General features: G+C 33.5%; 3 protein-coding genes across 10 annotated transcripts in view; all 3 read left to right on the top strand.

Annotated features, from left to right (window-relative positions):
• The first annotated feature begins 1,533 nt into the window (after window positions 1-1,533).
• Window positions 1,534-7,171, top strand: LOC133801900 (probable leucine-rich repeat receptor-like serine/threonine-protein kinase At3g14840). 4 transcript variants are annotated; one of them, XR_009877054.1, is made up of 24 exons: window positions 1,554-1,699; window positions 1,833-1,980; window positions 2,061-2,132; window positions 2,215-2,283; window positions 2,363-2,434; window positions 2,515-2,586; window positions 2,672-2,743; window positions 2,841-2,909; window positions 2,988-3,059; window positions 3,151-3,225; window positions 3,317-3,388; window positions 3,482-3,547; window positions 3,692-3,760; window positions 4,007-4,072; window positions 4,182-4,220; window positions 4,321-4,355; window positions 4,446-4,825; window positions 4,898-5,096; window positions 5,254-5,373; window positions 5,539-5,702; window positions 5,820-6,027; window positions 6,133-6,370; window positions 6,441-6,613; window positions 6,707-6,914. XR_009877054.1 is itself a non-coding variant. In XM_062240120.1 (24 exons), the coding sequence occupies exons 1-24, from the start codon at window positions 1,579-1,581 to the stop codon at window positions 7,013-7,015; spliced, it is 2,931 nt and encodes a 976-aa protein (XP_062096104.1). In that variant the 5' UTR covers window positions 1,554-1,578; the 3' UTR covers window positions 7,016-7,171. The 4 variants fall into 4 exon arrangements, 3 of the variants coding, with proteins under 3 accessions (XP_062096105.1, XP_062096104.1, XP_062096103.1); XM_062240120.1 differs by having other exon boundaries at window positions 2,525-2,569; window positions 6,463-6,613; window positions 6,707-7,171; XM_062240119.1 differs by having other exon boundaries at window positions 6,463-6,613; window positions 6,707-7,171.
• Window positions 7,172-9,780: 2,609 nt separating this feature from the next.
• Window positions 9,781-24,457, top strand: part of LOC133801899 (probable leucine-rich repeat receptor-like serine/threonine-protein kinase At3g14840) — a 28,381-nt gene continuing 13,704 nt past the window's right edge. Inside the window, exons 1-24 of one of the 5 annotated variants that reach the window (XM_062240118.1) lie at window positions 11,576-11,881; window positions 12,067-12,235; window positions 12,316-12,387; window positions 12,468-12,536; window positions 12,621-12,692; window positions 12,775-12,846; window positions 12,921-12,992; window positions 13,119-13,187; window positions 13,267-13,338; window positions 13,432-13,503; window positions 13,587-13,658; window positions 13,787-13,855; window positions 13,955-14,020; window positions 14,201-14,269; window positions 14,363-14,401; window positions 14,498-14,532; window positions 14,611-14,987; window positions 15,076-15,274; window positions 15,355-15,495; window positions 15,862-16,025; window positions 16,145-16,352; window positions 16,462-16,699; window positions 16,792-16,942; window positions 17,034-17,366. In XM_062240118.1, the coding sequence (XP_062096102.1) occupies window positions 11,707-11,881; window positions 12,067-12,235; window positions 12,316-12,387; window positions 12,468-12,536; window positions 12,621-12,692; window positions 12,775-12,846; window positions 12,921-12,992; window positions 13,119-13,187; window positions 13,267-13,338; window positions 13,432-13,503; window positions 13,587-13,658; window positions 13,787-13,855; window positions 13,955-14,020; window positions 14,201-14,269; window positions 14,363-14,401; window positions 14,498-14,532; window positions 14,611-14,987; window positions 15,076-15,274; window positions 15,355-15,495; window positions 15,862-16,025; window positions 16,145-16,352; window positions 16,462-16,699; window positions 16,792-16,942; window positions 17,034-17,333 (3,042 nt within the window). In that variant the 5' untranslated portion in view covers window positions 11,576-11,706 and the 3' untranslated portion in view covers window positions 17,334-17,366. Of the gene's footprint in view, window positions 9,862-11,540; window positions 11,882-12,066; window positions 12,236-12,315; window positions 12,388-12,467; window positions 12,537-12,620; window positions 12,693-12,774; window positions 12,847-12,920; window positions 12,993-13,118; window positions 13,188-13,266; window positions 13,339-13,431; window positions 13,504-13,586; window positions 13,659-13,786; window positions 13,856-13,954; window positions 14,021-14,106; window positions 14,143-14,200; window positions 14,270-14,362; window positions 14,402-14,497; window positions 14,533-14,610; window positions 14,988-15,075; window positions 15,275-15,354; window positions 15,496-15,861; window positions 16,026-16,144; window positions 16,353-16,461; window positions 16,700-16,791; window positions 16,943-17,033; window positions 17,367-24,457 lie in introns of those variants that run through there. The other 4 variants (XM_062240113.1, XM_062240116.1, XM_062240117.1 and 1 more) reach the window with 4 other exon arrangements.
• Window positions 20,707-24,369, top strand: LOC133801906 (probable leucine-rich repeat receptor-like serine/threonine-protein kinase At3g14840). The gene is made up of 17 exons (XM_062240129.1): window positions 20,707-20,779; window positions 20,863-20,917; window positions 21,024-21,095; window positions 21,177-21,245; window positions 21,324-21,395; window positions 21,488-21,562; window positions 21,650-21,721; window positions 21,805-21,855; window positions 21,949-22,017; window positions 22,388-22,453; window positions 22,560-22,598; window positions 22,693-22,727; window positions 22,814-23,193; window positions 23,266-23,464; window positions 23,611-23,754; window positions 23,863-23,934; window positions 24,077-24,369. Exons 4-14 carry the CDS (start codon window positions 21,208-21,210, stop codon window positions 23,278-23,280), a joined length of 912 nt encoding a protein of 303 aa, XP_062096113.1. The 5' UTR covers window positions 20,707-20,779; window positions 20,863-20,917; window positions 21,024-21,095; window positions 21,177-21,207; the 3' UTR covers window positions 23,281-23,464; window positions 23,611-23,754; window positions 23,863-23,934; window positions 24,077-24,369.

Below are 24,457 nucleotides of genomic sequence, written 5' to 3'. Positions count from 1 at the left end.
TTCCTTCTTTTTTAATAATATTTTCTTGTCATTTCTTGGAAGTTTACTTGTCTAAGATTTTTCAACTTTCGTTTTTTCTTTTGAGAGATTTTTCTTTTAAATCACGTTTTTAACTATAATACAAGGAAGGATTGTGACGCCCTATGTTACTATGGCTGCTTTCTGGAATGACGACTGACCCTACAAACCAAGACAAGTCTTTTCAGCGTGCTTTGTCCTCACTCGCACACTTCCTGGGAAAACTTCCCAGGAGGTTAGACATCCCTAGATTACTCCAGGCCAAGCACGCTTAACCATGGAGTTCTCAAGTGATGAGCTACCGAAAAGAAAATGCACCTTCCTGATATAGGTAGTACCTATCAATCCATTTAAGTCATCTTCAACTGTGTAGTCCCATACCTACACAATCTTAGAATCATTACACTTGACCTTCCCCAGGCAGTGTGGGATTGCACAGCTTACCCGGTCTTTCCCCTTACGGATCACGGGATTCTGACTGTCACAAGAATGTTCTCTTGTCCTATACACACCTACTCAACTTTTGCCGGCACATTCGTCGCTAAAAGTGTTTTTCTCAGCGCATTTCACGAAATGCGCCACTAAAAGTCTATTAATGTAATTTGTTTGATTAGTGTAATTGTTAATCTCGAGTCACGTCGACTATAACCAGACCATTAATTAGGTTTGAAATACTCCATAATTAGCCAAGGATTGCAAGAAACTATTGTCCCAGGTTGAGATTGAATATAATTAACACCAATAGCAGAACTTTGACCACGAACATTCAACAAGAACAGACTTGTTAGTGAAATTGTTAATCTTGGAACATCCCATGGGTAACTAGACGGTTGATTAGGTCTGAAATACCCCATAATAAATATCATTTCTAAACGTAAGTGTTCATGATGTAGTTAAATATCATTAATAAATATCTTTATTAAGGATAATCCAACAAAAAAAATCACAATCAACTTCTATAAATAGTAGGTAAAAGATGAATATTTTTGTTTTGTTTTAATTTACATAATAATTGAATAAAAAAAACTTAATTGTATAGTGAAATTTATAATAAAAATAAAATGTTAAGATAAAACTGGAATAATTTTATGACTTATGTGATATTTGGTTATAGGCAAAAAGTTTGGGGGATAAATTTATATTAAGAAAATTCGTTAGGGGTAAAAGAATACTAACTTTGCCATTTAGGGAGCATTTGAAGAAAATATAAAAAATGAAGGAGCAAAAGCATATTACTAACAAAAGGAAGGCAAATTGACTATTGTTATGAGATTATTGGAATTTTTCTTTGCATGTGTTGCACAGGGGAGATTTTTTTTCTTTTACTTTTTTGGAGTCAATCATGGGAGTTGACTATGAAAGCGCGTGCGACCTTTATTGGCTTAATTAGCAATAAATTAGTGAAATGGTACTGTAAGCATGGCATGTACTGTAAGCGCGTGGGACCTTTATTGACTTAATTATCACAATTAATGTGATGCTCTTCCTGGCGTATTGGCACCATTCCCCTTGATGAATATTAATGTAATAAATTTAAGGCACTGTTTGTTTGTGTTGGGAATGATGAATATGGCTTCATTGCAATCAGAATGTGTTACTGTATTATTACTATTTCTGCTCTTCTTGGCAATGACACCATTCAAATGCAATGCAAAATCTCCTATTCTTCCCCACGATGAAGGTGAAAAATCTCTCCATCTTATATATATTTTTAAATAATATCTGGAGAACAAGAAATTACATACCTGGTGCAGACTTTGGTTTTGTTCATCTTCTTTAGTTAATTTATTATTATTATTATTATTATTATGCAGTGGAAGCTTTTAAAGAAATAGCTAAGCAACTGAACAAGTATGATGATGGGCACTTCGATGACCCTTGTAATCGCACAGAATATTACACAAATGAAGTCATCTGCGATTGCTCCAGCTCTGCTAATAATGAATGCCATATCCAAAGACTGTAAGCTCCTAGCTCCATGGCTACATAGCTTGTAATCACCATGGCTTGGAGTTTTCTGTTGACATGTGTTATATGTGCAGTAATTTTTCAGGACAGAATCTGGATGGCAAGCTTCCATCATCACTATGGAAGCTACCTTACCTTAAGTTAGTGTATGTAAAAACAAATACTTTGTTCATTCAAATACTTTTCAGTCAGTGTATATATAATACCACTCTTTCTTCTCCCTTGCAGAATTCTAGAACGGAACTTCCTCAGTGGTTCGATACCGCCAGAATGGGGTTCAACAAAGTTGGAACGGCTGTAAGTTTCCATTTATCCCTACCATTATTCAAGATATATTAAGCTGTAATTGATTGTTTGAACAAATGTGGGCGTGCAGTTTTATTGACGTGAACAATTTATCAGGGCCAATCCCTGCCGAATTAGGAAACATAACCACTCTCATAGCATTGTATGCTCTTTCTTATCCCATTTAATTTCTCTCTGTCAAACTCCTGTGATTTGCTAATTATAATAAACTCACAAATTCAGGGACATGCAGAGCAACTTGTTTTCTGGAACTATTCCCTCTGAGCTTGGGAAATTGGTAAACTTGCAATATTTGTGAGAATCCCTAACCTTTTCTTCACATCTACTAGTAAAAAAGTAGTAGAAATGACATTAACAAATTGAAATGGTGTGGGTGCAGGAATTTAAATGCAAACAATCTCACTGGACAGTTCCCTCTGTCTCTCACCAATCTCGAAAACTTATGGGAGCTGTAAGTGACAATGTGTACTATAACTTACTTCATAGCTCAAATGAACCAACATATTTTGGAAGGATGCCTGAGTTATACACGCTGTTTTCCATTGCAGTAGGATCAGTAGTAACTACTTCACAGGAAGGATGCCTGAGTTTGGCAATTGGAAACAACTTAACAGATTGTAAGAGTTACTGATCTCTTTGTTGGTTTTCAAAATTTATGAGCAATTTATATTGATTTTACATGCTACTCTCCACAGAGAGATGGAAGCAAGTGGTTTCAGTGGCCCAATTCCTCCTAGTATTTCTACCTTGGCAAACTTAACAGAGTTGTAAGTTCTTTTTCATTCTCTACTTTTCTCTGTCTCCGTTAGATCTATATGTTTGCTAACTTTGTTTGTGATGTTGAGGCAATCTTTGCAGATATATAACTGACTTAAATGGGGAGAACTCGTCAGATTTTCCCGACTTGAGTAAAATGACACAACTTTCTGAGTTGTAAGATCCATATATACATAAACTTTTGTGATGGAACTCAACCTAATATTTGATTATTTTTTAAATTATTGGACCATGTTTGAAATTGCAGGACAATGAGGAGCTGTAATTTAAGAGGAAATATCCCTGAATATATTCTCAATTTGGGAGAGCTAACTGCCCTGTAATTGTTCGATTCTCTTGTCAAATTTTCTATTCATATATAGCATTTGTTGTTGCCATGACGCAACAGACATCTAAGATCTTTATTTTGCAGGGATCTTAGCTTTAATAAACTAGAAGGGCCACTTCCAAATTTTCAAAAATCTCCTTTGCGTTATATGTAAGTAACTCAAAAATGTGTAGGCAGAAACGATCAAGGAAGGACCTTACAACATCTTAAAACTTCATTGGTGCCCTTTTTTTTTTATTACTCTTTTCTTTATAATTAAACTTCTCTTATGCTATGGTGTTGCACATTGAATAGATATTTAACAAGTAACTTACTCAGTGGGCCTATTCCAGCGTGGATGAACATAATGGGAGATGCACCCAAGTAAGTTACCAATGCTATGTTTTACAAAAATGTGTAAACCAGACCAAAATTACCAAGAAGAATGATGACCTACAAACCCCAACTCTAAACTCACTCTTTAACTGTTGAAAATAATTTTTTTTGATATATATATATATATATTGTCCTAATAAACAGAAGATGTAACAAAGAAGATAATTGTGCCAATACAAAAACAAAGTCACTTAAAAATATTTAGCTAATGATGAAGTTTCTTACTGTGTTCAGGAACATAGATATATCTTACAATAACTTTTCGGAGATATCTGAACCATCAACTTGTCAAGATCATTTGTAAGAGTTCCTTCCTTTCTTTCTTTCATTTTTTTCCATATTCATTGAACCATAAGCATTTCAAAATTGAATATATTTGTATCTTAACTTTTTTTTATTTTTTTATCAGCAATCACTTTCAGAGCACGTCTGGTCATGAAAACAGCTCGTAAGCTTTAACAAACAATTGAAACAAGAATAACAATAGATTTGATTATGATTATGATTATACTTTATACTAATTCTTGCTTTGAATATGATTAATGTAGAACGCTCAGCAAGTGTTTGGCTCCATGTTCAAAAGGTAAAAAAAAACCATTCATTGTGTTGACTATAAACCATTTCTTTTGTATATTTTTAACCAATACAACATTGTTTGATCTTTGATGTGTAGATTCTTATTCATTGCATATAAATTGTGGTGGAAAAGAAACTACCATTGGAGGCATAAAGTATGAAGAGGATAAGGAAATTGTAGGTCCTGCAAATTTATTCCATAACTCAGCCAACACTTGGGGATTTAGCAACACCGGTCATTTCAGAAATTTGGAAAAAGAAGGGCCAGAATATATAGTAAATAATGTATCTGAATTAAGAATGAACAACTCTGAGCTCTACACAACTGCACGCATCTCGCCTCTTTCGCTAACTTATTTTGCTCGTTGCTTAAGAAATGGAAATTACACCGTGAAACTACATTTTGCAGAGATAGTATTTGGAAACGACAGATCTTATGAGAGTGTTGGAAGACGAGTATTTGATGTTTATGTTCAGGTAGATTAATCATTATGCTACTTAATGCAGCTTGTGAACTTATGTTTTACTGAGTTAAGTAAGTTATTATAGGGAAAACGGGAGTTGTCAGATTTCAACATTAAAGAGGAAGCTAAAGGAGTTGGTAAGGAATTTATCAAAGTAATTAACGCAGTTGTTGTGAGTCATAACACATTGGAGATCCGCCTCCAATGGACTGGGAAAGGGACAAGGAATGTTCCAAAGCAAGGAAAATATGGGTCTTTAATATCAGCTATCTCAATAGAATATGGTAAGTAACACACAATTGTGTGTGTATTTTATTAGGATGAAATTAATTATTGATTATTTTTGTTCGTCTTTATTACTTATTATAATGAAATAAATGATCAAGTCATGATCATTTATTATTGATAGTATGATAGTTTATTCTGTATCTTCTCATTCAGAGGAAGGACATTTGAGTGAGACCAAAATCATTATCAGCCTTGTTGTAGCTGTTTCTGCTGGTGCAACATTATTAGCTATTGTAGCCTTCGGTTTGCATAGACGAAAAGCTAAGAGAAAAAGTAAGAATTATATCTAAGCTTCAATTTCTGATTGTTACTGCTTTGAGCATTGCACATCTCATGGTACATGATGTTGATGTTCTTCATTATGTTGGGACCTAAAACTTTGTATTTTTTGGTATTATTTATTGCTGAATATTATGTGTATTATTGACTTGACATCAGGAACTGCAACAAATAATGATTTGATTTGGACAAGTACTAACTTGAAGAGAGGAGACGATCAACCTGAGCTTCATTTTTTTGACTTGGATAGCATACTAATGGCCACAAACAAGTTTAGTATTACAAACAAACTTGGTCAAGGAGGATTTGGTCCTGTTTATAAGGTCATTTGGTTTTCAATAGTTTACATAGAATCTAATACACTACAATAATAATGGAGAAATGCAGGTGAATGGGTGAGTGAATGAGCTAATTAGTTAGCTATGTTTGGAAATTTACAGGGACAACTACATGGGAAAGAAGTTGCAGTGAAAAGACTGTCTAGCAGCTCATCACAAGGCTACGAAGAATTTAGGAATGAAATAATATTGATCTCCAAACTGCAACATAGAAATCTTGTCAAGCTCATTGGTTGCTGCATTGAAAATGAAGAGAAGTTATTAATATACGAGTTCATGCTCAACAAGAGCTTAGATACTTTTATTTTCAGTTAGTCTCTCATCTTTATCCACATTTTTATCCTTTAGTTAGAAGTATATTTGTTAGACATGTCACTAATTAACTTTTAGTGGTGTGATTTGGTTTCTTATATAGATGATAGAAGAAGGGAAGAGCTTGATTGGGCCATACGGTTCAACATTATTGATGGCATTGCGAGAGGTCTTGTGTATCTCCATCGCGATTCCAGTTCAAGGGTGATACATCGAGATTTGAAGGCCAGTAATATTCTATTGGATGAGAAGATGACTCCAAAAATTTCTGATTTTGGATTAGCAAGGATTTTTGAAGGCACGTTAGATCTAGCAAATACTCATAGGGTGGTAGGAACAATGTAAGCATCATTCTTTTAATTTGATGATTTGATAGTACATTGTTGTTATAGCATCTGACATCTAATTTAGTGGTGTGTTTAATCAATTGCAGCGGCTATATGTCTCCAGAGTACGCATTCAGAGGAATCTTTTCGGAAAAATCCGATGTGTTTAGCTATGGCGTGTTACTACTAGAGATAATAAGCGGGAAAAAGAATACTAGCTTCAAGGATGAGGATCAATACCAAGGCCTTATTGCATATGTGAGTAGTTCACAAAAGAAATCTCTCAAATTGTGTTATTATGTTTGTGTGTTGTGGTGGAAAATTGAGGCTGATATTAATGTAATGAAACAGTCATGGCAGCTATGGAGTGAAGGCAGAGGAATAGAGTTGGTGGATGAAGCATTAGGCGTGTCATATAATGAATCAGAGGCATTGAAATGCATACACATTGGGCTTCTGTGCGTTCAAGACTTTGCCACAGATAGACCTTCCATGACTCAAGTAGCTTCCATGTTAAATAACCAAATATTTCATCAACCTCAACCCAAACAACCTGTTTTTACTTTTCAAGCCAGCAGTGGTACTTATGATCCTTCCACACAAAGTGGTAATAGATGCTCTGTCAATGAGGTCACTGTATCAATGGTTGAACCACGATAAAAAAAGAAAAACTTCAACTATAAATTATGTTAAATGTATATTGGGCTACACCTACGCTATTCAATATTTTCTTTTAAATTTAATGAACTCCATTTTGTTAAAACTTGAAAGGAAATTACTCTAATTATTGCAACAAAACCAAATGTTCTTTTTGTAGAGTCAGATTTGTACAGTTATAACAATACTCAACTCAAGCACATTATGTTACTAGATTTTTAGAGTAAGATTTGTTCGGTCTCTAGCTGTACTGTGGAAAATCAGTTGAAGTTGTAGCTGTACTAACATATATATAAGTGGCAAGAAGTACTAAAATTGTCATACCAGTTCTTGATTTTCTTGGCTGATTGGAGTGCTAATAAGTAAATGTGTCATTTAATTGGTCCAACTGGTTTTCTTTTTTCGCATACATGCTTCACCTTATGTTGAGCTTGTTGGCTGTAGTTTCAGCAAATAAATAAGAGAAGAAATCTGATTTTTTATGCTATTAATTAAACACATTACTTTCAGCAGCAAAATGGAAGAGAAATGCAGAGGAAAAACAGAGGAAAGAAAGGGGCAACGTTCAGCTTCTATTATCTTGATCACAACTGATATTTTTATACAAAGATATCAACAAAGCTTCCCCAATACACTTCATCTCAACTTTTAATCTCAGCCCTACATTTGTTTAAATATTAGCCATCCAAAAGATTTTACAAAACTCAAAATATAAATAGAACAAATAAATAAATGGCAGCAGCACATTAACTAATATTCTCCCCCTTAATGTGTTGTTCTTGACTTGAACTCCAAGGGGTGATCTTAGTTGTTGAAACTTTGCTGATGGAAATGCTTTCAGTCATTGGTATTAACTTCACAACTACAAACCAAAGTCATTGGTATTAACTTCATATATTGTTATATCTATCCATTTGCTTTCTCTTAATTGTTGTTGTATACACCAGTTATTTAGTCTGGTATGGTTGAAGCCTGGAACTTAATTTCAGCCTCTGTTTATTTTTGATCGCATGCATGCATGCATGCATTATCCATTTTACTACGTACACATCATGTTCCTTGAATTCTTTTTAGTAAATAGTAATAGTAATAGTAAAACTAACTGTAACATTAATTTTCAATGCAGTAGTAACTAATAATAGAAGAACTACATGTCCCCTGCTTGGAACTACTTTTTCATATACAGAAAAAGGCCTCGTCAGCAATAAGGCCATGATACATTTTTTTGGGTTCGGCAATAGGCTTTCAAATCAAATGGAATAACAAAGGATCATAATATCTTTAGATTTTGTTGTTCTCCTTTTAAGTGAAACATGGAAGTTTTTGTAAATTTTAGCTAGAAGTTTATTATTATGACTTTGATTCTGCTAAATAACAAAGCAGGTATACATATATATCTTTGGATTTGACATTGCTCTGCTTCTGTGTTTTGGTTTGGCCAAGGTTTATGGCTCTGGTAGAACAATACAAAAGCCTATTTATAGTGATTATGGAAGGTTGATTAAGGAAACAAATCAAATAATTTAATTACTCTCCTAACAAATCATCACTCGTGATAAAATGACTGATGTTGTTGTCCAAATCAAATGATCTGGTGAACTCTTTCTTTGTTTAACCTTGGATGTAGGATAACACATTGTGATCTGAACCAAGTAAACCTGGTGTTCTTCTCTTCTTATTACTCTGTATTTCTTTGTTTACGTTTCTGCATTAATTTTTCAGAGTTTTGTCATTTGTTTGTTTGTTGTATTTGTGTATTGGTTATTTGGTTCATGTGTGTGGAGGTGCTTTGGCATCAAAGAGTTTAATATTAGTATAGAGATCCAAGTACTACAATATTATTCTAGTTGCTAACGAAGTTGTAGAAGAGAAAATCAGCATCATCTTTTGGTTTTTATAAATTGTAGAAAATTGAAAGGGTGTAGGGGGTTGAGAACATTGGAGTAGTAGTAACTCCATCCAACTGTTAGAGTATACTGTCTGTTATTAGTTGGTAATGCTGTTCAGTTAGTTATGTTAAGGTCTCTTTCCTTGATAACTTCAAGGAAAGAGAAAGAAAGAAAGAAAGAAAACTTCGAAAAGCAAGTATTTGATGTTAGTGTTGTGTATACATATTACAATCATGTCAGATGGTGTCGTGGCAATGTGCATAGGTCAATTCCACCGTTGCTCTTTTGGACAGTCGACCGTGTGAAAGGAGGAAAGTAAGAAAGGACATTATGATTCACCAAAAGTAAGAAATTACTTTTGGCTTTTGGCTGAAGTGCGTACGCGGAAAGATGAACAGAGCAAAATGAGCAGGAAAGTTGATGTTCTCCAGTCAGACATGGAGATGAAGCAAGTATTATAGTTAGCAAATAGGTATAGGTATAGGTGAAGAAATAGATGAAAGAGTTAATGGATTGAAGAGGAAATTTGAGGCTCTCCAGTTTGAGATGGAGACATTGAAGCAATCCTGTAATAAGCAAAAAGATTTTGGAGAAATAAATGGGGTTAGCGGTGAAACAACTCCTAATAAGAGAGGTAAAGTTCCAAAGCAAAAAGACGTACACAATCTTAGCTTCTCAAATGACACACAGAAAGAAGGGGCTGGAACGGAGAACTATCCGGATGAGAGGTATGCTTTATCTTGTTACTAACTTCAATTGAACCCATTTTCTGCATATTAGTTTTTGGTAACTAACAAAAACTAATTGAGAAATGTTTATTTCTATTATAGTTACACCATTTGCTCATTTCGCACATTTAAATTGACTCTGTGACAGGACAACGGAAATATCTTAGCACTTGAGGAACGAGAACATGCACACCACGGAGATGCCACATGCTGGTACATCCAAAAAAATAAGGTCAGTGAAACAGTTTTTCAGAATTGGAGGGTACGGCTTTGGTATAAGCCCCAACCTTGTGTGCATTATTATATATAACTAATGAATTATTTTTTATTTATTTTTGCTGGGAACTAATGATATTTAATGAATAATTATTGAATTTAACATATTTGAATGAATAATTATTATTAATTTAACATATTTAATAACTTTATTTAAAAAAAGAGTTAGGTATATATATTCGATCCTATTCATTTTCATATAACAATATGTTTATTCCAAATCATAATTGTTATGCATATAAAATAATATTTTAGTCGGATGTTAGTGTTGTATACATATTACAATCATGTCAGATGGTGTCATGGCAATGTGCATAGGTCAATTCCACCGTTGCTCTTTTGGACCGTCGACCGTGTGAAAGGAGGAAAGTAAGAAAGGACATTATGATTCGCCAAAAGTAAGAAATTACTTTTGGCTTTTGGCTTTTGGCTTTTGGCTTTTGGCTGAAGTGCATAGGCGGAAAGATGAACAGAGCAAAATGAGCAGGAAAGTTGATGTTCTCCAGTCAGACATGGAGATGAAGCAATATTATAGTAAGCAAATAGGTATAGGTGAAGAAATAGATGAAAGAGTTAATGAACTGAAGAGGAAATAGGTAAGCTTTATCACAAATGACTTCAAATTTAGAATAGATTTTCGCATATTAATTTGTATTTTTGATTGCTATGCCCATATCTTAACACTTGAGGAGCGAGAACATGCACACCACGGAGATGCCACATGCTGGTACATCCAAAAAAAAATAAGGTCAGTGTTTTTCAGAATTGGAGGAATGGACCATTATACCCTTCTTTTTTTTTTTTTTATGAAACACACTTCTCTGATTATAAGCCCCAACCTTGTGTGCATTATATTGGGTATATATAACTAATGAATTTTTTTTTTAATTTTTGCTGGGAACTAATGATATTTAATGAATAATTATTGAATTTAAGATATTTGAATGAATAATTATTATTAATTCAAGATATTTAATAACTTCATTTAAAAAAGTTAGTGAGATTGTTAGGCATATAGAATAATATTTTAATCCAACAAAATAATTATCAAAAGGACACTACAATGATAATGTTCTAAGTCTCCATCATATATACCCCACCTGTGACTTTGCGCAGCCCCCAGCCACGGCCACATGAAATGGATCAAAATGAACTTTCATTATGACAAATGACAAATTAATCTTTGCATGATTGTCGTTCTTATCTTCAATGAAGTTCCTTCCAAGTAGATGAGGATCGTTGTGGTTCCCATGCCCCGGACGCCTTGTCGTCATTCTACGTTTCTTGGAATAATTAATTAATTATTAGAACTAAAAAGAAAAAGAAAAAAAGTGGGGACAAAAATATAAAGATGGGTAATCTAATAGCTACAAAAAAAAAATTTGGAGACAAAGTTTTGGGACCAAGTACTATTTACTTTTTAATAATTTAAAATTTTCATTTATAGAATTATGTAAAAAAGTAAAAAAATAAAAATTATTATAGATATTTAAAATAAGAATAATAATATGTACTTCCAAAATTTGCAACTAAATATTATACAGTCACTAGTTACTAGTTACTAGTTACTGTTTCTCAATTAATCACGTTTATCTATACTATTGATCATTACTCTGAAAATAAATACTTCTCCAGAACGTTGTCAATCGCAAGTGGTGTGGGACTAGTTCCAATTAAGGCCACTAGCAACCAAGTGTGTGAATATTGACTTGGAAATGGAAACATTGAGAGAGTAACCAACGAATGAATAAAGAGGTTTCCTAGAAGCAACTTTTCGTCGAGGATTTATAGACATAAATTAATGTATTTACAATCACACTTTCTTTCTTGTGTGGCGATATCATATATGCTCAACAATATGGCTTCATCACAATCACAATGTGTTACTGTTCTGTCACTGTTTATTCTCTTCTTCTTCTTGTCACCAGTAATCCAATGGAAAGCCCAAGCTGGCGTTACTCTTCCAACGGCTGAAGGTGAAAAAGCTCTCTCACTTTTCTTGCTTTTGTTTTAATATTAACCCTTTAGTGATCGAAAAGCTATAATAATTGCTAGCTACCTAGCTAGCTACTTAAGTGCCTTGTGTTGGTCTTGTTCTTGTTCTTCTTTTGATCACCAAAGGGTTAATCTTCTTTGGTTTATAATTATTATTATTATGCAGTGGAAGCCATTAAAGAAATAGCTGCACAAATGAACAAGACAGACTGGAACTTCGATGACCCTTGTAGTAACCAATCGACTATTGATAAACCACGCACAGATCAGTACATCAATGAAATCGTATGCAATTGCTTCATCCCTGCTCATAATGAATGCCATATCCAAAGCTTGTAAACTCCTCTCCTTTCCTTGCTCATATATATATATGACTTGGGAATTTTCTCTTGACATCTGTTATATATATATGCAGTAATTTTTCAGGACAGGATCTTGATGGTAATCTTCCACCATCACTATGGAAGCTACCTTACCTTAAGGAAATGTAAGTAATAAAAAATTTAGAATTTTCCATTCTAGCTATACCTTTCAATTAACAATGCCAGTTTTTCTTCTCCATTGTAGTAAATTGGAACAGAACATCCTCAAAGGTCCGATACCAAGAGAGTGGACTTTGACAAAGTTAGAATCTGTGTAAGTTTCCATATTTAGACATAACATTCAATAATATTAAGTTATTATTATTGAATGAATGAATGAATGTTCTGCTGCATGCAGGCACATTAGTGCAAACAATTTATCAGGGCCAATCCCTGCCTATATAGGAAACATCACCACTCTCACCTATTTGTATGCTCTTTCTCTTAACCCTTAATTTCTCTATTTTAAACTCCTTTCATTTGTTTATAATATAACACTCTCTTAAGTTCAGGTCCTTGGAGAGCAACTTGTTTTCTGGAACTGTTCCCTCTGAGCTTGGGAAATTGGTGAACTTGACTCATTTGTGAGTAGTATCTCTACTCTAATCTTTTCAAAGTAACCATTTGATTACATAATTGAAATGATGTGGCTCTTCAGGAATCTTAATGCAAACAATCTCACTGGACAGTTCCCTTTGTCTCTCACTAATCTCTCCAAGTTATCCGTGCTGTAAGTGACAATGTGTACCACAAAATTACTTCATAGCTGAAATGAACCAACCAAGATATATTGGTTGAACTTGAACAATCGTCCAGATTATGTCACGTTAATCTTGATGACTTTTTCTCATTGCAGTAGGATCAGTAGTAACAACTTTACAGGAAGTATGCCTGAGTTTAGCGGTTGGAAACAACTTCAGAATTTGTAAGATCTATTGGTATCTATAGTTTTCACAACTCATGAGCTATTTGCATTGATATTACATATATATTACTCTCAACAGAGAAATGGAAGCAAGTGGTTTCAAAGGGCCAATTCCTTCTAGTATTTCTAGCTTGGATAAGTTGATAGAAATGTAAGCTATACTTAAAATCTATACATTTCTGTGTCTGCTTAAAATCTTGGTATGTTCACTAACTTAATTTGTGATGAGAGACTTTCTTTGCAGAAGGATTACTGACTTAAATGGAGAGAGCTCAAATATTCCGGACTTGAGAAACATGACAAACATGAGAAAAGTGTAAGCTATACATAAACTTTTCTGATTGAGGACCACCCAAGATTTGAAAAATTGAACTTATTGGACCATGTTGGAAATTTCAGGATGATGAGGAGCTGTAATTTAAGAGGAAATATCCCTGAATACTTTCGTAATTTTGAAACTCTAAACGTCTTGTAATTCTTCTATTCACTTCTCCAATTGCAGATGGCATGAAACCTCTGTGGTTATTATTGTTAGCAAATTTAATCTGTTGCATACCATGACATTACTGATATCTAAGGCTAAGCTTCTTAATTTGCAGAGATCTTAGCTTCAATAAACTTACAGGGGGAGTTCAAAATTTGGAACATTTAATTCGATTGAAAACACTGTAAGTAATGCAAAAATTAGTCCCTTTTTTTTTACTCTTTTCTTTATAATAATTGCTTCCTAACTTCTCTTGTCTATATATTGTGTTTACATTGAATAGATATTTAACAAGTAACTTACTCAGTGGGCCTATTCCAAAGTGGATCATATCCAGAGGTGCTACCTTGTAAGTTACCAATATTATTGTTTTACAATAATGTTCCTTCATATTTATTTTTAACTTTTTAATCATAAGCTTATAGAGAAGAAAAGGAGGTTGTTTTGCAAAATTAGGATTAATTTTTTTCCTTTGGCATGGTTTAATAATATTAAGCTAATGATGATGTTAATTTCTTACTGTGTGCAGCCAAATAGATTTATCTTACAATTACTTTTCAGAGATATCTGAACTATCAACTTGTAAAGATACTTCTTTGTAAGAGTTCCTTTCTTTCTTTCTTTTATTTCCATATTCATGGCATCATAAACATGTCAAACTGAATATACTTGTGTCTTTTACTTTTATCAGAAATCAGTTTCGAAGCACATCTGGACATGAAAACAACTCGTAAGCTTTATAAAACAATTAAAACAAGAAGAACAATAGTTCAATAATAAAGATTTTACTTCACTAATGCTTTCCTTGAATATGATTAATATGTAGAATGCTCAGCCAGTGCTTGTCTCCATGCTCAAAAGGTAAATAAAAAAAAAAACTATAAACCAATATTACTTTTGCATAGTTTTTAATCAACATTGTTTGGTTTGGTGACTTAGAGCATTATTCGTTGCACATAAATTGTGGTGGAAAACAAACCACCATTGGAAACATCAAATATGAAGAGGATCAAGGATTCGTACATCCTTCAAATTTTTTCCAAAGCTCAACCAATTGGGGATTTAGCAACACTGGAGATTCATGGGATTCTAATAATAAAGCCGAGGACTACATAGCAAACAATGGATCAGTATTACGAATGAACAATTCCGAGCTCTACACAACTGCGCGCATCTCACCTCTTTCGCTAACTTACTACGCTCGTTGCTTAGGAAATGGAAATTACACTGTGAAACTTCATTTTGCAGAGATAGTATTCAGAGACAACATATCTTTTTACAGTCTTGGAAGGCGAATATTTGATGTTTATGTTCAGGTAGTCTTGATTTTCGTTTTGACATAATCATACTAATGTAGCTTGTGAATGTATTGTATGTATGATTGAGTTAAGTTATTATATATAGGGAAAACTAGAGTTGAAAGATTTCAACATTGAAAATGAAGCTAAAGGAGTTGATAAGGAATTTATCAAAGTAGTTAAGGGAGTTGTTGTGAGTCATAAGACACTCGAGATCCGCCTCCAATGGACAGGGAAAGGGACAAGGAATATTCCAAAGCGTGGATCATATGGCTCTTTAATATCAGCTATCTCAATAAATTCTGGTAATAAATAATTTATTATGATGAAATTAATATGTACATTGTAAAAAGTAAACTTATATCCCATTGATTTCCTGTTGTAGATTTCGAACCTCCGAGAGCTAACAAAACAAAAAAGTTAATCATTATTGGACTTGCTTCATTTCTTTGCCTTCTTTGCATGGCCTATTTATGCATTCTTTGGTGGAAAGGCTATTTTGGAAGCAAGGAATCAAAGGATGAAGGTAAAGAATACAACTTCATCTTTTTTCGAAGAGTTAAAAATTGATTTTTACATATAGTTCAGTTAAAATTGTATGCATAGGATCAAAGGAAGAACACAAGTATGTATCTATTCTAGATTCTTGTTTTCTTCTTTCTCATTCTAACTGTACTGGCTCAGTAGTTGCTATATCTTTTTTAAATTTTCAATGAAATCTTCATAAATTGTTATTGTTTGTACAGTTCTCAGAAGATTAGATATACGAACTAGTTTCTTTACCTTTAGGCAAATCAAAGCTGCCACTAACAACTTTGATGCTACAAACAAAATAGTATTTTTTGGTCGTATTTATTGCTGAATATTATGTGTATTATTGACTTGACATCAGGAACTGCAACAAATAATGATTTGATTTGGACAAGTACTAACTTGAAGAGAGGAGACGATCAACCTGAGCTTCATTTTTTTGGGTTGGATAGCATACTAATGGCCACAAACAAGTTTAGTATTACAAACAAACTTGGTCAAGGAGGATTTGGTCCTGTTTATAAGGTCATTTGGTTTTCAATAGTTTACATAGAATCTAATACTCTACAATAATAATGGAGAAATGCAGGTGAATATGGGTGAGTGAATGAGCTAATTAGTTAGCTATGTTTGGAAATTTACAGGGACAACTACATGGAAAGGAAGTTGCAGTGAAAAGACTGTCTAGCAGCTCATCACAAGGCGATGAAGAATTTAGAAATGAAATGATATTGATCTCCAAACTTCAACATAGAAATCTTGTTAAGCTCATTGGTTGCTGCATTGAAAATGAAGAGAAGTTATTAATATACGAGTTCATGCTCAACAAGAGCTTGGATACTTTTATTTTCGGTTAGTTTCTCATCTTTATGCACATTTATATCCTTAATTTGTTAGAAGTATATTTGTTGAACAATGTCACTAATTAACTTTTAGTGGTGTGATTTGGTTTCTTATATAGATGATAGAAAAAGGGTAGAGTTTGACTGGGCCATACGATTCAACATTATTGATGGCATTGCGAGAGGTCTTGTGTATCTCCATCGCGATTCCAGTTTAAGGGTGATACATCGAGATTTGAAGGCCAGTAATATTCTATTGGATGAGAAGATGACTCCAAAAATTTCTGATTTTGGATTGGCAAGGATTTTTGAAGGCACGTTAGATCTAGCAAATACTCATAGGGTGGTAGGAACAATGTAAGCATCCTTGTTTTAATTTGATGATTTGATAGTACATTGTTGTTATAGCATCCGACATCTAATTTAGTGGTGTGTTTAATCAATTGCAGCGGCTATATGTCTCCAGAGTACGCATTCAGAGGAATCTTCTCGGAAAAATCTGATGTGTTTAGCTATGGCGTGTTATTACTAGAGATAATAAGCGGGAAAAAGAATACTAGCTTCAAGGAAGAGGATCAATACCAAGGCCTTATTGCATATGTGAGTAGTTCACAAAAGAAATTTCTCAAATTGTGTTATTATGTTTGTGTTGTGGTGGAAAATTGAGGCTGATATTAATGTAATGAAACAGTCATGGCAGCTATGGAGTGAAGGCAAAGGAATAGAGTTGGTGGATGAAGCATTAGGCGAGTCATTTAATGAATCAGAGGCATTGAAATGCATACACATTGGGCTTCTGTGCGTTCAAGACTTTGCCACAGATAGACCTTCCATGGCTCAAGTAGCTTCCATGTTAAGTAACCAAATATTTGATCAACCTCAACCCAAACAACCTATTTTTACTTTTCAAGCCAGCAGTAGTAGTTATGATCCTTCCACACAAAGTGGTAGCAGATGCGCTGCTACTATATCAGTGGTTGAACCTCGATAAAAATAAAATTTAATGCATATATGATTTATACAATTCAACATTTTGGTTGAAATTTTGATAAAACTCATGCAATTTGATGCATTTAAATGGTTCCATATCAAATTTGACAATTGTTTTAGTGAAATATAGCTTTGCAACGAATTTTTATCATTTTTTTTTTCAAAAGTTAATTTTTGATGTAACTATCAAAATGCATATAATATAATTTTTTTTTTTTGAAAGAAAGATATCACATTAAACGGCTAAATAGATCAAATTTATACAATCCTAAACTACATTCCCAAAAGGAGAAACAAGTTTACTGCTGCTATTTATAGTAAATGTTATATATTATTGTATATAATTTTGTAAATGGGATATGAGATATTATTATAGTAATTTTTTTATTTTGTTGTATGTAAGTAAAAAATGCCAAAAAAAAAATACCACATCAAAACTTAATAAAAAGAGAATGGGACATCCATAATTAAAAAGAATATACAGACCTATAATATTTTCTCAATAAATAAAATAAGAAAACTTGAAAAACTTACCCAGCTTTCTTCCGAACCAAAAAACAATAGATTATATTTAGTATCAAAGAAATGGGTGAAATTGGCTTAAAAATGCTCCTACAATAGCTATTGGGCCATATTCCTTGACAATGGTACTTGTACTTAATTTGTTTAAATTTTCGACTAAAAAATATATCATTTTGATCCAAAAGGTTGCAAATAGTGGAAAGATTTGTCTAAATTTTCGACTAGCTCTCTAAATTATGAGATGTCATTTTATAAAAAATTATTAAAATTAAGCTAGTGTACAAAATAACTTTAAAAAATATATCATTTTGATCCAAAAGGTTGCAAATAGTGGAAAGAAAGACACCTATTTATAATGAAAAGAAAAAGACAGCATATCATACTCCTTTGCCCCCAATGTAGATTAAATGAATATCTTTTTTCTATGAATGCAAATGCATGTATACTTATTCAAACAAAAATTAAGTAAGATTCATATACCATGATTTCAATCACTCTGTCCTTGTTTACCGAGTTTTATGGAAACTAGAATTATGAAAGATAAAAGAGCTTAGAAAGTAATGAATGAAGGTTATCACACAAGGAATTTTACGTGGTTGGGGCATTAAAGAGTCTTAGTCCACAAGTCAATTGTATTATAGTTTTTTAGGAGCTTAAGTAATGAACTCTCTGAATTTGAGTAGAGTGTATGCTTCTCAGAGAATAATTCAATCCCTCCTCCCAGCGCACCACTGTTCATATTTATAGGCAGGTGAATGCATTGGGCTTGGGCTGGATTAATCCGGGCCCACTACGGGTATAAACATTATTTGCTCTTTGATGGAGGCTTAATACAAAGTGCATTTTAATATATAAAACGCATTAACCAAGGCCCATTGGGCCAACCTAAGCGTAACCACACTATAAGATTAACGACAGAATGCTGCTTCAGTCTGGGTCGCGTGGGCTTCGAGGGAGATTCGGGGGACAAGATCTGTCAGAGTAGTGGCAGTACGACTCTGAACTGACGACGTACATTCCCGATGTAACTTATTCTGCAAGTTAGCTACGGGGACACAACTCCACATTTCTTGGGGTGATGTCAATATCGGGGACACCTCATCACACCCAACCTGGTCACCTGGTCCAGGTCCGTTTACCAACATCCCTCTTCATTTACCAACATCCCTCATCACGTCACTAAAAGTCTATTAATGTAATTTGTTTGATTAGTATAATTGTTAATCTTGAGTCACGTCGACTATAACCAGACCATTAATTAGGTTTGAAATACTCTACAATTAGCCAAGGATTGCAAGAAACTATTGTCCCAGGTTGAGATTGAATATGATTAACACCAATAGCAGAACTTTGACCACAAACATTCAACAAGAACATACTTGTTAGTGAAATTGTTAATCTTGGAACATCCCACGGGTAACTAGACTGTTGATTAGGTCTGAAATACCCCATAATAAATATCATTTCTAAACCTAAGTGTTCATGATGTAGTTAAATATCATTAATAAATATCTTTATTAAGGACACTAAATTCATGATAAATTGTCCTCGAAAAATACATATATATATATAGGGGAATTCTCCTATAGGGGTTTTACTTTAAGCTCTACCGGTGGGGCTCTCAGTGTTCTTGATCTTTAAACAGTTTTCGACGCGATTTTTTTTATGATCATGTATATTGTAGCTATTTAGAGCATCAACACGATTTTTAGAAAATTTTGAATAGTTTACAGTACTGAAAACTAGGTTCAAACATGTTGTTGCACGCGTGACTAATTTTTTGTATGTGCGTGGAAAACAACAAGTTTGAACCTAGTTTTCGGAACTGTAAACTATTTGGAATTTTCTGAAAATTTGCAGGATGCTCTAAATAGCTACAATATACATTGTCATAAAAAAAAATTGTGTCGAAAACTGTTCACGGATCGATAAACACTGTGCCGAAAACTGTTCACGGATCAATAAACACTGAGAGCCCTACCAGTAAGGCTTAAAGTGAAGACCCTATAGAGGAATTATCCTACATATAAAACTGAAATATAATCAATTTTCAAATTTGAATAAGTCAAGAGAGTACAAAATGGGGACATTAATTATAGATGTTGATTGATTGAAATTGTCTGTCCACATTTCATCTAGCTAGCAGTTAATATCTAATGTTAAGATTTCTTTACTGATTCATGACTAATTAAAGAGAGCAAATTAATAAGAACAATAAGGTACTTTGGTAGTAGAAAAGAGTGAGAAAAAAAAGTTAATAAATGTGGATAGAAAAGAAATTGAGAGGGAATAAAAGTAGGGTAATTTCAAAAATAATTAATCTTATAAGTTTAATTAAGAAGTAATAAAAATGAAAATTTATTATGATTGATTAATATAAATATTTCCCTCAATTACTTCATAAAATATGTACTATCTCATTTTCAATCACAATAATCAGAGACAAATTACAATCAGTGACACTAGCCTACGCCAAGAAAACCTCGACTTACTTCTCACAATTAATGTGATGCTCCTCCTGGCGTATTGGCACCATTCCCCTTGATGAATATTAATGTAATACATTTAAGGCACTGCTTGTTTGTGTTGGGAATGTGTTACTGTATTATTACTACCTTACCTTAAGGGAGTGTATGTAAAAACAAATATTTTTATTCAGTCAGTGTATATATAATACCAGACTTTCTTCTCCCTTGCAGAAATCTACAACGGAACTTACTCAGTGGTTCGATACCGCCAGAATGGGCTTCAACAAAGTTGGAATGGCTGTAAGTTTCCATTTATCCCTATACCATTATTCAAGATTAAGGCCTATAGTAGTAATTGATTGTTTGAACAAATGTGGGCGTGCATGTATATTGACGTGAACAATTTATCAGGGCCAATCCCTGCCGAATTAGGAAACATAACCACTCTCACATATTTGTATGCTCTTTCTTATCCCATTTAATTTCTCTCTGTCAAACTCCTGTGATTTGCTAATTATAATAATAAACTCGCAAATTCAGGAACATGGAGAGCAACTTGTTTTCTGGAACTATTCCCTCTGAGCTTGGGAAATTGGTAAAGTTGTATTATTTGTGAGAATCCCTAACCTTTTCATCACATCTACTAGTAAAAAAGTAGTAGAAATGACATTAATTAACTAATTGAAATGGTGTGGGTGGAGGAATTTAAATGCAAACAATCTCACTGGACAGTTCCCTCTGTCTCTCACCAATCTCTCCAAGTTATCCACACTGTAAGTGACAGTGTGTACTATAACTTACTTCATAGCTCAAATGAACCAACATATTTTGGTGACTCATGTTTTCCATTGCAGTAGCATTAGTAGTAACTACTTCACAGGAAGGATGCCTGAGTTTGGCAATTGGAAACAACTTCATTATGTGTAAGAGTTACTGATCTCTTTGTTGGTTTTCAAAATTTATGAGCAATTTACATTGATTTTACATGCTACTCTCCACAGAGAGATGGAAGGAAGTGGTTTCAGTGGGCCAATTCCTCCTAGTATTTCTACCTTGGCATACTTAACAGAGTTGTAAGTTCTTTTCCATTATCTACTTTTCTGTCTCCTTTAGATATTAATATATATGCTTGCTAACTTCGTTTGTGATGAGGCAATCTTTGCAGAAGTATAACTGACTTAAATGGGGAGAACTCGTCAGATTTTCCCGACTTGAGTAAAATGACAAACCTTTCTAAGTTGTAAGCTCCATACATAAACTTTTGTGATGGAACTCAACCTAATATTTGATTATTTTTTAAATTATTGGACCATGTTTGAAATTGCAGGACAATGAGGAGCTGTAATTTAAGAGGAAATATCCCTCAATATATTCTTAATTTGAGAAGGCTATTTGACTTGTAATTGTTCGATTATTCTCTTGTCAAATTTTCTATTCCTATATGCCATGACGCAACAGACATCTAAGATCTTTATTTTGCAGGGATCTTAGGTTTAATAAACTAGAAGGGCCACTTCCAAATTTGGGAGAGCTGTAATTATTCGATTATTCTCTTGTCAAATTTTCTATTCCTGTAAAGCATTTCCTTGGAATTTAAACTAGAAGGGCCACTTCCAAATTTTGCAGGGATCTTAGCCTTAATAAACTAGAAGAGCCACTTGTTCAAACACCTGCTTTCTTTAGATTCGGTCATATGTAAGTAACTCAAACTTCATTGGTCCCCCCCTTGTTTTTTATTACTCTTTTCTTTATAATTAAACTTCTCTTATGCTATGGTGTTGCACATTGAATATATATTTAACAAGTAACTTGCTTAGTGGGCCTATTCTAGCGGGGAAGAACATATCCGATTATGTTATGTAAGTTACCAATGCTATGTTTTACGAAATTGTGTAAACCAGACCAAAATTACCAAGAAGAATGATGACCTACAAACCCGAACTCTAAGCTCACTCTTCAACTCTTTAACAGAAGATGTAACAAAGAAGATAATTGTGCCAATACAAAAACAAAGTCACTTAAAAATATTTAGCTAATGATGAAGTTTCTTACTTATTGTGTTCAGGATCATAGATATATCTTACAATAACTTTTCGAAGAAATCTGAACCATCAGCTTGTCAAGATAATTTGTAAGAGTTGCTTCCTTTATTTCTTTCATTTATTTCCATATTCATTGAACCATAAGCATTTCACAATTGAATATATTTGTGTCTTAACTTTTTTTTTTTTTATCAGCAATCACTTTCAGAGCACATCTGGTCATGAAAACAGCTCGTAAGCTTTAACAAACAATTGAAACAAGAATAACAATAGTTTTGATTATGATTATACTTTATACTAATTCTTGCTTTGAATGTGATTAATGTAGAATCCTCAGCAAGTGCTTGGCTCCATGTTCAAAAGGTAAAAAAAAAACTATTCATTGTGTTGACTATAAACCATTTCTTTTGTATATTTTTAACCAACATTGTTTGATCTGTGATGTGTAGATTATTATTCATTGCATATAAATTGTGGTGGAAAAGAAACTACCATTGGAGGCATAAAGTATGAAGGGGATGAGAAAGTTGTAGGTCCTGCAAATTTATTCCATAACTCAACCTACACTTGGGGATTTAGCAACACCGGTCATTTTAGAAATTCTGAACTAGAAGAGCCAAAATATATAGTAAATAATGTATCTACATTAACAATGGAGAACTCTGAGCTCTACACAACTGCACGCATCTCACCTCTTTCGCTAACTTATTTTGCTCGTTGCTTAAGAAATGGAAGTTACACTGTGAAACTACATTTTGCAGAGATAGTATTTAGAAATAACAGATCTTATGAGAGTGTTGGAAGACGAGTATTTGATGTTTATGTTCAGGTAGCTTAATCATTATGCTACTTAATGCATCTTGTGAACTTATGTTTTACTGAGTTAAGTAAGTTATTATAGGGAAAACGGGAGTAGTCAGATTTCAACATTAAAGAGGAGGCTAAAGGAGTTGGTAAGGAATTTATCAAAGTAATTAACGCAGTTGTTGTGAGTCATAACACATTGGAGATCCGCCTCCAATGGACGGGGAAAGGGACAAGGAATGCTCCAGAGCCAGGAAAATATGGGTCTTTAATATCAGCTATCTCAATAGAATCTGGTAAGTAACACACAATTGTGTGTTTTTAATTAGGATGATATTAATTATTGATTATTTTTGTTCGTCTTTATTATTATTATTAATAATGTTATATATGATCAAGTCATGATGTAAAATGATTGATGGACTCATATATGTTATGATAGTTTATTCGGTATCTTCTCATTCACTGGAAGGACATTTGAGTAAGACCAAAATAATTATTGGCCTTGTTGTAGCTGTTTCTGCTGGTGCAGCATTATTAGCTGTTGTAGCCTTTGGTTTGCATAGACGAAAAGCTAAGAGAAAAAGTAAGAATAATATCTATCTAAGCTTCAATTTGTGATTGTTACTGCTTTGAGCATTGCATATCTCATGGTACATGATGTTGGGACCTAAAACTTTGTATTTTGTTGTAGTTGTTTCTGCTGGTGCAGCATTATTAGCTGTTGTAGCCTTTGGTTTGCATAGACGAAAAGCTAAGAGAAAAAGTAAGAATAATATCTATCTAAGCTTCAATTTGTGATTGTTACTGCTTTGAGCATTGCATATCTCATGGTACATGATGTTGGGACCTAAAACTTTGTATTTTTTGGTCGTATTTATTGCTGAATATTATTGACTTGACATCAGGAACTGCAACAAATAATGATTTGATTAGGCCAAGTACTAACTTGAAGAGAGGAGACGATCAACCTGAGCTTCATTTTTTTGACTTGGATAGCATACCGTTTGTTGTTCACATGTTTTTATAACTTTCATGGTAATCTTGTATACGGGGTCTTTACATGTACAGTTTCGAACTGTTATCATTTTTTTATAACTTTCATGGGCTATTATCGAGCTAATATCAAGCTATATCGAACTGTTATTCAATATATGAGAAATTTGTTACCTTCATGATAATCTTGTATACGGGGTCTTTACATGTACAGTTTCGAACTGTTATCATTTTTTTTATAACTTTCATGGGCTGTTATCAAGCTAATATCAAGCAATATAATTTTCATATCG

Source organism: Humulus lupulus, chromosome 9 (genome assembly GCF_963169125.1).
Source record: "Humulus lupulus chromosome 9, drHumLupu1.1, whole genome shotgun sequence".
Classification (NCBI taxonomy): domain Eukaryota; kingdom Viridiplantae; phylum Streptophyta; class Magnoliopsida; order Rosales; family Cannabaceae; genus Humulus; species Humulus lupulus.
This window is presented reverse-complemented; position numbering and strand designations above follow the sequence as displayed.

Excerpts from the sequence above, each read along its gene's own strand:
- LOC133801900 (XM_062240119.1), top strand. The coding sequence starts at position 1,579 with ATGATGAATATGGCTTCATTGCAATCAGAATGTGTTACTGTATTATTA. Across the intron at positions 3,389-3,481 it reads TTGGGAGAGCTAACTGCCCT|GGATCTTAGCTTTAATAAAC; the intron begins GTAATTGTTCGA and ends TTTATTTTGCAG. Across the intron at positions 5,374-5,538 it reads ACGAAAAGCTAAGAGAAAAA|GAACTGCAACAAATAATGAT; the intron begins GTAAGAATTATA and ends ACTTGACATCAG.
- LOC133801906 (XM_062240129.1), top strand. The coding sequence starts at position 21,208 with ATGCCTGAGTTTGGCAATTGGAAACAACTTCATTATGT. Across the intron at positions 21,856-21,948 it reads CTTCCAAATTTGGGAGAGCT|GGATCTTAGCCTTAATAAAC; the intron begins GTAATTATTCGA and ends CAAATTTTGCAG. Across the intron at positions 22,599-22,692 it reads TCTGGTCATGAAAACAGCTC|AATCCTCAGCAAGTGCTTGG; the intron begins GTAAGCTTTAAC and ends TGATTAATGTAG.